The sequence below is a fragment of the Ursus maritimus genome, unplaced genomic scaffold (genome assembly GCF_017311325.1).
Source record: "Ursus maritimus isolate PB19 unplaced genomic scaffold, ASM1731132v1 scaffold_2, whole genome shotgun sequence".
NCBI lineage: Eukaryota > Metazoa > Chordata > Mammalia > Carnivora > Ursidae > Ursus > Ursus maritimus.
This window is the reverse complement of record NW_024424452.1, coordinates 43789744-43801067: the sequence shown is the minus strand read 5'-3', so window position 1 is coordinate 43801067 and position 11324 is coordinate 43789744. Positions and strand designations below refer to the sequence as shown.

The window sequence follows — 11324 nt, the reverse complement described above, 5'->3', positions numbered from 1 at the left end:
CTACAAGCCCTGACCCGGCCTCAGCCCCTCAGGCCCTCAGCCCCAACCCAGTTTCTGAAACAGCCCACACAGGGACCTTGGCCTTCTGTCAGTCCCCGACCAACCCTTCCTCGCCCAAACCCGGCAGTGTCCCGCCACGCCCGCTGTGCTCCCCGTACCCCCACTCTTCTCGTCCCCCCGTGGCCTCACCTCACTGCCCTCCCACCACCAGCCCTTGCTGAGAACTGCTGGAAAGCATCAGCCTGGGGGGCCTCCCGCTTCTCTGCGACCGTGCGCCTCGGGCACCTGACTTGGTGTGCTGGTGGCCCTCCCATGGCCGTTCAGACGTCTGCTCCCAGACCCTCTCCTCCAGGGGCCACTCCTGGGGTCTGCTGCCTGGGTCTACACAGGGCCCTGAGAGACGGGCTAAGGAGTCTGCTAACTCTGTGTGTGAGTGTGTGAGTGCATGTGTGTGGAGTTTAGCGGGGCGCAGGTTGCAGACCCAGGGCCCAGGAGGGGAGACGGGAGCTTAAGCTTGAGCCTGGGGTCCCAGGGAGCAGGGCTGGAGGGCAGGGCCTGCAGGGCTGTGTGGAACTGTTGTGCAGGACTTTGGAGGAAGGTGAGGCGGGCCAAGGCCTCTGCCTGTTCTTCCCCAAGGCATCGTGGGGCTGGGCCGCACCTCGGCTCAGAAGCAGCCTCTGGGCTCCTCTGGGTCCTGGGCCTGCGTCTTCCCTTCTTCTTGGTGTCTCCGTTCACTCCTTTCCATGCCTCTGTCTCGAGATTCTGCTTCTGTCTTAGGATAGAAGCCAAGATAACCCACACTGGGGGCCTGCACGGAGGAAGGCCCAGTGTCCCCTGGTGAGCTATGGATTTCTTAGGGAAAAGCAAGAGGCCCTTCTGGAAATGCGTGTGCTGGATCACAGGCGACTGCCTGGGCTTCTGCCTCCCCCGCCTCTCAGAGCCTCTGATGAGCCATCTGGATGTCACATGTGTTCCTCTCCCTCTTCACTGAGCACCTGCTCTCCCAATTACCTCCTCTCCCCTCCGGGGCATGGACAGACCGCCACAGTCCCCTGGATCTGTCCAGACCTTTCTGAGACCTGCAAAGAAAGTGGGTGGGGAGATGGGATGTTTGTGGGTGGAGACTGGGTGGGGGAAAGGCAGAAGGAGGAGTTGGGGTGGGGGGCTCCCAGGAGTGGCCTTTCTGCCTCTGCTGAGGATAAGCCCAGAACGACACAGGGGACGGCTGGGGGCCAGGCTTATGCTGCGGAAACCAAGCTGATACCCCAGGGCCCGCCCTCCCGCCACCTCCCCAAAACCCTGCAGGGCTCAGGGCACAAGACAGGAAGGCTGGCAGCTTCATTTATGGGCCCCAAACCATAAGAGGTGGCAATTAGCCCTCAGTGGGTCAAAGGAGAACAACAATGTGCTTTGCCTTTTGAGGCTTTGAGGGGCCCCAGTGTGGAGCCCTCAAAAGTGGCCGTTCTTCTAGGAGCATCTAAGCCCTCAGTTTCTCCCAACACGCATCCCCTAGACTCCAAAACCAGGACGCTCCTCCGAGCCAGTAAAACGGCCTCTGGTGGACCCTGGCTCCTGGTTCAATGTGGCGTCTGAGCCCCACTCAGTGCAGACAGCTCCTGCACCCCCCACCTGTCCCTCAGGGAGCTGGGCTTGTGGCAGGCTTCGGTTGTGGAGCAAGACTCCTGAGGTCACACTTGTTAGGGGGTTAGGTTGCCTCATACTTGGAACTCCTTCCCCAGCCTTGGGACCTCTGTTCACACACTGATGTATGTTGATAGGACACTGGTGTTCTCCCAGAGCAAAGGGATGAATATTCTAGCCAATCTGGCATTTAGCAGATGGAGACTGAAGTCTTTCTGTCTCATAAATAAAACCTCATTTTTGATCCCCACAAATCACCCTGCCCATATAACTGCAACTCATGTCCTAAATGTAACCACAGTCTGCCCTAACTCGAATCCCAAACTTAACCTAGCAGGAGTCCCAGCCCTAAGTCAGTCTCAGCCTGGCTTTCAGCTTCCCAAGCCAGGCTGTGAATGCACGTAAACAAACCCCGTTCATGTCTTATCCTAACCCCGGCCTCAGCTCCCGCTGTTAACCTAGCTTAATCCAGCCTTCATTCCCATCCTGCCCTCATGTCTGACCTCGAACTCCTTGGTAATCCCAACTACCTGACCCAAGCTTCACCCCAACTCTGGCATGAACCATCCAGGACCCAATCCACCAACCCTTCACTTGAGTGTATCCAGTCCCCTTCTCACCGTTCTCCTCCTGCCCATCCCTGACCTTGCACACTTTTCCCCCGTGGGTGGGTCTACAAATCCACAGGGCCACCGGGCCCTGACTCTGGATTGAGAGTCTGGATGCCTGGGTGTCCCTCTCTCTGTCAGGCCCACAGCCGCACCCGGGCTGCATCCCCTGTCTGTAAAGTGGGGAATAATGATCCCTGTTCTCCCGGGCGTGCCGTACAATCCCATAAACCTCAAAATAAACAAGGAAATAAGGATATTCATTGGCACATCGGTGGGTCCCAGAGCGCCCTGTCATTGCTGAGAGTGCCGGTGGAGAGGTCTGGAGCGCGCAGAGATGCGTGGATTCCTTGTGCTTCCTTGTTGGGCTGCCCTGAGCCCGGAGCTCTCCCTGAGACTTACCCCCACTGCCCTCCCTGTGCCCCCCTCTGCCAGGGAAGGGGAGGACCCTGGATTCCTTTGAGGGAGCTGAGCTGCTGCAGTTGGCCACTCAGAACCTGACCTGCACCATGGTGTGCGGGGCAGTCCCGGGATCCCCCCGGAGCACTAGCCGGGGCTGGCGTGCTGCCTTCTCCCTTTGGTGGCCAGGACCTCCCCACGCAGCTCCAACTTGCCCAGAACTGTGCTGGCCTTGTCACCCTAGTGAGCCGTCCAGGTCACAAGGGTCCTGGTCTGCCTTCCTGGGCACAGAAGCAAGGACAGACACCAAATGACCCCTAAAAGATGTACACACTGCAGAGACATGGCTCATGTTGGGTGGGCAGGTGCCCATGGGCTCGCCCCCTTCCCTGGCCCTCCTGGCGCGGTTCTTTCCAGTGTCCCCTCGCTGCCCCACTGCCCTGCGCCCTCCCCTCACCCCCTCCACACACCCTGGTTCCTCTCCTCCCAAGCCCTGCTGGAATGGTGTTGGTTCTGCGGGGACATGGGGGCTCGATCCCCCCCACCAGCCCCGCTCCCAGGGATCCCCTGCACTCAGGGCTGGCCTCACCTCAGGTATGGGTGGGGGACACAGCTCCAGAGAGGCAGCCAAGGGAAGACCCCTATCCCCAGACACCCCTCTCTTGCAGCTCAGGAGGCTTGACTCCCTTCGAAGGGCCAGAGGCTCAGGGGGAAGGTGGGCTGGACATTCCCGGGTCCCTTTCATCGGCCTGGGCCTTCCCTCCAGCGCGTGTCCCCTTCCCTGTGGCACCTTCCCACAGATCAACTTGGGGGTTCCCTGAGGGTTGAGGGTCGAGATGGTCAGGTGGGTCTGGATGCTGGAGGGGGTGGGGACTCCGAATGGGTCAGACCCCTGGGCTCAGTATTAACCCTTCACGGCCTGGCCGCCCTTCCTCCACAAGCCTGACTCTCCTTCCGCTTCCCCATTTCCCCCAGGGAAGGAGGCAACAAATGAGTGGTGAGGGGAGCCCTGTGGACGCTGTGAAATGGGGCGACTGTTGTTACCCCGAGGATGGGGCCAGGAGGAAGTGGAAGTTTAACAAGTGCCTAATTACAAGTCCCGCTGGCCGCCCTGCGCCACTCTCGGGATCGGGAAGAGCTTGGGTGAGGGCCGGGTAATGCCTGGGTAGGCCACTCTGTCACCCCGATAATTAGGGTTCCTGGGGCTCCTCCCCAAGGCGGGGACCAGGCCCCCTCCCTCCTATAGAAATAACTCCGGCTGTGGCCGGGCACTCATTGCACCTTCCTGCCACCCCGGGCAGTGTCTGGGCCCTCAGCACCCCCTCCCTCCACCTGTCCCCACACGCCCACCACCACCACCACCACCGGCCCGGGATACCCAGCCCAGGCGGAGGAGACACCAAGCCTAGAGACATGGGAGTTCGAGGAGCATTCCACCTTCTACTCGTGTGCCTGAGCCCAGGTATGGGGCTGAGCATCGAGCAGGGACGCCCACACGACTCCGGATGGGCAGGGAAAGGGGTGGCAGGGGGCCTCAGAGGAGCCTCAGCGGTGGTCAGTGGTCGGAGATGCCTGTTGCCTCCCGGCTTTGGATATTGCCAAGCGGCCCAGGAGAGCCCTGTGCCCAAAGGTTTGGGGCACGTGTCTATGGGGCAGGAGTCCCTGAAGGAGCTGTGCTGTGTCTGTGAGCCGTGTGGGGCTCGAACATGCATGCACGAGCCGTGGCCTGCCCGGAGAGCTGGGGGGCTGGGGCTGGGGCAGGGGTGGCAGGAGAGCAGTGAAGCTGGAGGCGGCGGGAGGAGGAGCCGGGACAGACCTGTCCTCCTCAGTGTGTGCTATTCCCAGCGGGGGACTCACCCCCGCCCCCACGCTGGAGGCAGGGCAGGGACGGGCTAGGCAGGGAAGGCAGAGCCTCAGCGTGGTCTGCGGGAGGCATGGGCCTCTGCTCCAGGCCCCTGAGCTCTGAGAGTGCCCGGGTAGCGCCACACCCCCAGGGTGAGGCTGAGGAGGGTGGGGACGGTGCCTGCCAGAGCCCCCTCACCCCACCGGGGCGCACGCTGGGAGCAGGGCTCAGGAGTGGGTGCTGTGGCTGCCCGCCAGGCTGGGGCAAGTCCCAGCAAGGGCCATTCTGTGTGGGCCTCACGGGGAATGGCTCTGAGACCCTCACGGGGTCTGGATTCGGTATGAGGGGTTTTGTGGGAGGAACTTGAGAAGGGGGGAGCATTTTCAGCCTTCGTTCATGCACGTATGTGCGTGTGCGTGTGTGCGTGAGAGAGAGAGAGAGAGAGAGAGAGAGAGAGAGAGAGAGAGACTGCATTACCAGCAGGGTGCGTGCAGAGCCCTCCGGCTGGTGAGAGCAGGTCAGCAGAGCCCACTCAGGAAGCCTCAGCTGTACTCCGGGGACCTGGGACACGTCCATGCGGGTGGTGTGCGGTGTGGGTGAGGGAGGGCAGACCCCGCGCTCTGTGCATCTATGCTCCAATACCCTCTCTTCAGGGATGCCTTTTCTCTCCTCCCTCACCTCCAGAGGGAGGGTTAGGAGCTGTGGAAGCAGCTTGAGAGTTCACGAAGGATTAACAAGCTGAGAGTAGACACCCACAGAGGGAGTGCTGCCCTGGTGCTCTCGTGGGGGGCCGTGCATCGCCACTGCTCTGTCCTCCCTCCCTCTCTCCGGGGCGTCCTGACCAGCTCTCTCTCCCACCCTGGCTTTCTTCCCCCTCTCCCTCCTCTCCCTTCTCCCTCATTCCCTGGAATACTTCCTTAGTGCCACAGCAAGAGGCACCAAGGTGAGACAGCAGGAACAACTTCCTCAGGGGAGTGTGAAGGGTGTGGAAAGGCTGGAGCCCTGGGTGGAGGTTGAGAGGCTAGGTGAGGCTCCCTGGCCGGGGACCATGGAGGACACTGCCTCGTGCAGGGTGAAGGTGCTCTCAGTCAGCCTGTCCCTCTTTCCCAGTCCCCCTTCCCTGCATACTTACCCTCCTGCCTGCTAGTTCCCTGGGTATGGGGACAGGCCACACGCAGGTTGTGGGTGGCTCCCGGCAGCCCTTCCTCAGGGTGGAGCTCTGGCTCGTCCCTGGCGTGCCTCCCGCTGCCCCGGGGTCTGGCAGCCATCATCGGGATCCTTATCTCAGGACAGCCGGTGTTCTCCTGGCCTGGGGCTGGAGGACGCATCACCGATCCCGTTAGTGCTCCAGTGGCCAGCCTGCCTGCTCTGGGTCCCCCTGGAGCCTATGGGGTGAGGGCTGCTGCCCTGCCAGGGTTCGGAGGGGCGAGTTCAGTAATCCTTGAGGGGCTGGGGGTGTGGAAAGGGCCCTTGTTGGCTCTCTAGAACCATACTAAGCTTGTGCTGGTGTGTCTAGTCTTGCACGAATGCACACGCGGGACTCCGTGAGTGTGCGGTGGGCGTGTCTTCTGGATTAATACGAACCGTTGTGCGCAGATGTGTGTCTGTCTGGATCTGAGTGTCCGTGTGGGTAGGAAGGTGGGACTGCGTAGGCATACGTCTGCATTTTGAAGGTTTGCAAAAGCGTGTCGATGTGTGGCCGTGAGCAGGCGTCACTGCATGTGTGACACACTCTGACAAGAACGGGGCCCCGAGAGCTCGAGAGATGGGCAGAGCAGAATGAGGGGCTGAGACCAGGGCTGGGACTCCAAGGGATTTGCTGGCTGTCATGAATGCAGGAGATGAGCCAGGCTGGGCCAGGTGCCTGGGCAGGAAGGGCTGTGGGAACCCGGGAGGTGGAGCCTGCCTGCCCTGCTTGCCGAGGTTGGGGCCTTGGCACATGCCCCCTTTGTCTTCCTCTCTGGGTCCGACCGGTTGGGGCTAGGGCTTGCCTGGGGCTTCAGGGTAGGGAGGGCAAGGAGCTCAGGCCTGAGCTTCCAGATCCTGGCTCCTCACCGGGCTGACTCAGTGGAGATCGGGCTATTAGGAGCGGGAGGGGCCCCAAGTGGAGCGAGCATGAGAGGGCGGCCACGCCTGAGCCACACAAGCCTAGGGGTAGGACACAAGTCCACGATGCCACGTCATCACGCAAGGCTCCGACCGCGCTGCAGTTGCACGCGCCATATTCCCAGGCCCACACCACCACTCACTCTCTCACAAACACAGCCAGGCTCCCGGTCACGGCTGCCTCCTGTAGGCCCAACGATCACTCAGAGCAATTACACAGCGGGGCACACGTGGTCACACCCAGGCATACAGCCACAGACACGCGCTGTCATACACAGAGACACACACAAGCACGGCCAGCCTTCTGCTCCTTGGGCTGGAAAGGGACCCTGGAGCCCATAGTGTCCATCCTCCTGTCTCCAGACAGGTGCGTCTCACTGGCCCAGACAGGGGTGCCTTTTAACGAGCCAGTGTCCATTAGAGCATTTAACAACTCAGTTGCTTCATACGCTCAAACATACGTGCACAGAGTCACGTAAGTCTGTAAGATACCCTACCTGGTCATATGCATGAATATCCCCACAGCACACCGAAGCAGCCACGAACACTCACAAGCACACGCTGCACACGTGTACGTGCACACGCACGCACAAGCAAGCACACGTAACAGCCGCACAGGTACAAACAGGACTCAGACGCAATGCCGCACAGTTACGGAATATAGATGTGTGCCCACAAGTATGCACAGACATGCACAGACCAAGCCCTGCAGTCTCTCTCTCACGCGAACACACACACACACACACACACACACACACACACACACACACGCTGAGGGCAGCCACTCCTTCCTAGGGAACTCCACTGAGCATGGTGGAGAGAGGGGCTGAAGCTGACCCCCCCACCCCCGGTCTTCTCCCCCACCGCATCTGCCCTGCCCTTCCCCTAGCACTGCTGTCTGCTGTGCGGATCAACGGGGATGGCCAGGAGGTCCTGTACCTGGCAGAAGGTGATAATGTGAGACTGGGCTGCCCCTACATCCTGGACCCTGAGGACTATGGTCCCAATGGGCTGGACATCGAGTGGATGCAGCTCAATTCGGACCCGTCACACCGGGAGAACGTGGTGAGTGTTGGGCTTACCCTACGCTTCACGGTGCCCACCTGTAGGGCAGCCCACACCCTGAGGGGAGAAGGAGGGCAGATGAGCAAATGAAGACCTTGAACGTCCCCCATGGCCTCTCTGGAAACTGGGGCAGCAGGGACGAGGGCTCTGCAATCACAAATCAGTTAGTCTGCCTTCTCCCACCTGCTCCAGAGGGCACAGGAGGCCTCAGGGCAGTCCCAGCCTGACCGTACACTTTCCAAAGCACCTGATTTCATCTGCTCTCATACACTCACTGCGAGGCTAATGGGTCGGGTGTCATCACGACCATCATTACCATCAACAGAGTCTCCGAGAAGTTCAGTGAGGTGCCCGAGGCAGCCGAGCCCTGTGGGGCTCCTTGGCTCTGCCTGGGTCACCATCTCCGTGTTCTCCTCTTCTGCACAGTTCCTCAGTTACCAGGACAAAAGGATCAACCATGGCAACCTCCCCCATCTGCAGCAGAGGGTCCGCTTTGCAGCCTCGGACCCCAGCCAGTACGATGCCTCCATCAACCTCATGAACCTGCAGGTATCAGACACAGCCACTTATGAGTGCAGGGTCAAGAAGACCACCATGGCCAGCCGGAAGGTCATCGTCACTGTCCAAGGTACAGCTGGATGCCTCCAGGCGCCCCTTCCCCAGACTCCAGAGCCTCTTGGCCGGGCCCTGGCTCACACCTGCCCCATTCTCTGCAGCGCGGCCCGCGGTGCCCATGTGCTGGTCTGAGGGCCACATGAGCCATGGCAACGACGTGGTGCTGAAGTGCTTTGCCAACGGGGGGACCCCGCCTCTCTCCTACAAGTGGGCCAAGATCAGCGGGCACACCCACCCCTACCGCGCCGGCTCCTACCACGCACAGCACAGCTTCCACTCCGAGCTCTCCTACCAGGAGTCCTTCCACAGCTCACTGAACCAAGGTGGGGCTGGGCGAGCAGCGGGCCCCGGGGTGCAGACAGTGGGGTCTGGGACAGCCAGGGAAGAGCGAGGCTCGGGTGCTGGCCGCGCCACTGACGGGCTGCAAGACTCAGGCAAGCGGCCACACGTCGATCTGCCTTGGTTTCATCTCACATGAAAAGGAATACTGACGCCTACCTTCCATGTGACAAGGAAATGGGGGGAGACGGGAGAAGCGGCACAGCACTGACAACCACACAGACCATACCAGGGCGGGACGGGCCTTTAGAATTCGTCAGGTCTAACCTCGTCCTCACTGTACAAAGGACGCCAAGGCCCAGAGAGGGGACACATTTCCCTAAGGTCACAGAGTGAATGAATGGTGTCTCTGTCCTGTGGCTGGGAGAGGGGCTTGTCTTGCCTGTTTCAGCTTGAGGGTGGGGAGGGGGAAGCGACTCCCCTGGAGAGTGGGGTGGGCTTATGTGTGTGTCTGTGTGTGCGCGCGACACCCCCCCCCCCCCGCCGCGTGCATACTCCTTCCCTCCCTCCGGCACCACGGGCGGGGGCCTAGGCTGGGGTGGCTCTCAGACCCCAGGCCCCTGGGCCGCTCTCCAGCCTCTGGTGCTCCCTCAGTTTCAGGTCTGAACAACGGAGACCTGCTCCTGAAGGACGTCTCCCGCGAGGATGATGGGCTCTATCAGTGCACGGTGGCCAACCACGTGGGCTACAGTGTGTGTGTGGTGGAGGTGAAGGTCTCAGGTGGGTGCAGTGGGGGCCCTGGGACCCGGAGGGCGGGGCTGTGTTTGGAGCCAACGGGCTCTGCCTGCCCATGGCCATCCGTGTGTAAGGCTCTTCCTGGGGGCGGCCGGGAAGCCCCTGAGAGAAACACGCACTTGAGGGGTAACTTCCTCGCTGGGTGTCCCAGGGCCCTGAGCCCCCCGGGGATCCCTGCTCTCCTTCCCGCAGAGGACCTGCACTGACACCTGCCGGTGAGCCGGCGCCTGACTCTTGCCTTCTCTCCGCAGACTCCCGGCGCGTGGGCATGATCATAGGCGCAGTGCTGGGCTCCCTGCTCATGCTGGGCTGTCTGCTGGTGGGCATCTGGGGGCTCGTCTGCTGCTGCTGCGGGGGCCCCGGGGCCGGGGGCGCCCGCGGTGCCTTCGGCTACGGCAACGGCGGCGGGGTCCGCGGAGGGGCCTGCGGCGACTTGGCTAGTGAGATCAGGTAAAACCTGATGCATGCTGCATGCTGCCGAGCGGCAGGGGACCGGCGCCCTGCCCCTCCTCACCCCTGCCTGCCACCGGGCCGGCCGGGACCCCCACCCCCACCCTGCCTGCCATCGCCAGGAGTGCTGGGACCGCAGCATGTCGACCTGCCACTCGTCGTGGCTCCTCTCTCCCCCTCCCGCGCCGGTCTTCACCTCTACCCGCCTGCCCTCCGTTTCCCCCCTGTCTGTGCACCTGTCTGTCCACCTTGTCTAGACTGTAAGCTCCCGGAGGGCAGGGTCTGTATTTTTGCGTGTTTCCCCTGTTTCGCGCCGGTGACAATTCTTGACGTGCTTATTTAAGAAGAGTCAATAGTAAGAATAGTGCTAATAACTTATGTTAGAAACCAACTAGAAATAAAGCTAGACCAAGACTAGTCGTGCTAATGGCTGCAGTGCCCTGGGGATGGAGGAGGAGATGGAGCAGGAGGTTGAGGGGCAGAGGTGAGAAGCCCAGAAAGCCAGAGGGCCAGGTAGGCGTTAGCTACGGAGAGAAGGACAGGGAAGGCAGCTCCTCCTGGGTCCGCGCGCCTCCCTCCCCGAGAAGGCGGGCGGCAGTGCGCACGTCAGACGGGGACGGAGGGCGCCCGCCGGGGGCCGTCGGACACGTGCGGACAGGCCCTGTCTGCGGCGTGGGGACGGTGGCCCCGGGGGCCGCGGCGGGTCGCCGGCCAGGAGGAGGCAGAGGAGTGCAGGTGGAAGCCGAAGGAGAGGCGAGGCGCAGGCGGAGGGAGGCGCGGGGCCGAGACGCTGCCGGCGCCCCCGGCTCCCGCCAGGCCGTGCCCACGCCGCGCCCGGAGGAGCCCGCTCACCCGCCCGCCTGTTGTTTCCACAGAGAGGACGCCGAGGCGCCTGGGTGCAAGGCCAGCGGGCGCGGCCACAGCGTCACCCACCTGCTGGGGTACCCGACGCAGACCGTCAGCCGCTCCCTGCGCCGCAAGTACGCGCCCCCGCCCTGCGGCGGCCCAGAGGACGTGGCCCTGGCGCCCTGCGCCGCCGCCGCCGCCTGCGAAGCGGGCCCCTCCCCGGTCTACGTCAAGGTCAAGAGCGCCGAGCCCGCCGACTGCGCCGAGGGGCCGCGGCAGCGCACCGACGGCCTCCTGGTGTGAGCGCGCCGCGGGGCCGCCCGCCCGCCGCTGGGGACGCGTTCGGCCCCGCGCCCGCCGCGCCCGCCCCGGGCCTCCCGGCCACCGGAGCCCACGGCGCCTCCCAGGGGCCCGCGCAGGAGGCGGCGCCCCTGCCCCGGCGGGAGGGGAGAGGGGGCCGGGAGCGGGAGGGAGGGGGGAGCGCCGAGCGCGGACGAGGCCAGAGGCCCGGCGTCCCCAGCCCAGACGGAGGGCCCCGGGGCCGGGGAGTGGGTGCGGGTCGGGACTGGCTGGTGGCGCGAGAGATCTGAGCTCCCAGGCCGCAGTGTTAGCACAATAAAGCACCTGTAAGACTCCCGACTGTGCCGGCTGTGGTTCCGCGGAGGGGCGGCGCGGGG

At 62.9% G+C, this 11324-nt stretch overlaps 2 protein-coding genes across 4 annotated transcripts; one reads left to right on the top strand and one right to left on the bottom strand.

Annotated features, from left to right (window-relative positions):
- Positions 1 to 203: 203 nt before the first annotated feature.
- LOC121103958 lies at positions 204 to 10818 on the bottom strand. Of its 3 annotated transcripts, none has more exons than XR_005836261.1 (3): positions 10735 to 10818; positions 1012 to 1079; positions 204 to 772 (listed from the first exon to the last, which is right to left on the bottom strand). XR_005836261.1 is itself a non-coding variant. In XM_040635896.1 (3 exons), exons 1-3 carry the CDS (start codon positions 5817 to 5819, stop codon positions 665 to 667), a joined length of 372 nt encoding a protein of 123 aa, XP_040491830.1. In that variant the 5' UTR covers positions 5820 to 5954; the 3' UTR covers positions 204 to 664. The 3 variants fall into 3 exon arrangements, 2 of the variants coding, with proteins under 2 accessions (XP_040491830.1, XP_040491829.1); XM_040635896.1 differs by lacking the exon at positions 10735 to 10818 and adding an exon at positions 5624 to 5954; XM_040635895.1 differs by lacking the exon at positions 10735 to 10818 and adding an exon at positions 5624 to 5954 and having other exon boundaries at positions 204 to 768.
- Positions 3966 to 10950, top strand: VSIG8 (V-set and immunoglobulin domain containing 8). The gene is made up of 7 exons (XM_040635894.1): positions 3966 to 4110; positions 7487 to 7662; positions 8089 to 8290; positions 8379 to 8600; positions 9211 to 9336; positions 9603 to 9801; positions 10677 to 10950. Exons 1-7 carry the CDS (start codon positions 4062 to 4064, stop codon positions 10948 to 10950), a joined length of 1248 nt encoding a protein of 415 aa, XP_040491828.1. The 5' UTR covers positions 3966 to 4061.
- Positions 10951 to 11324: the final 374 nt, after the last annotated feature.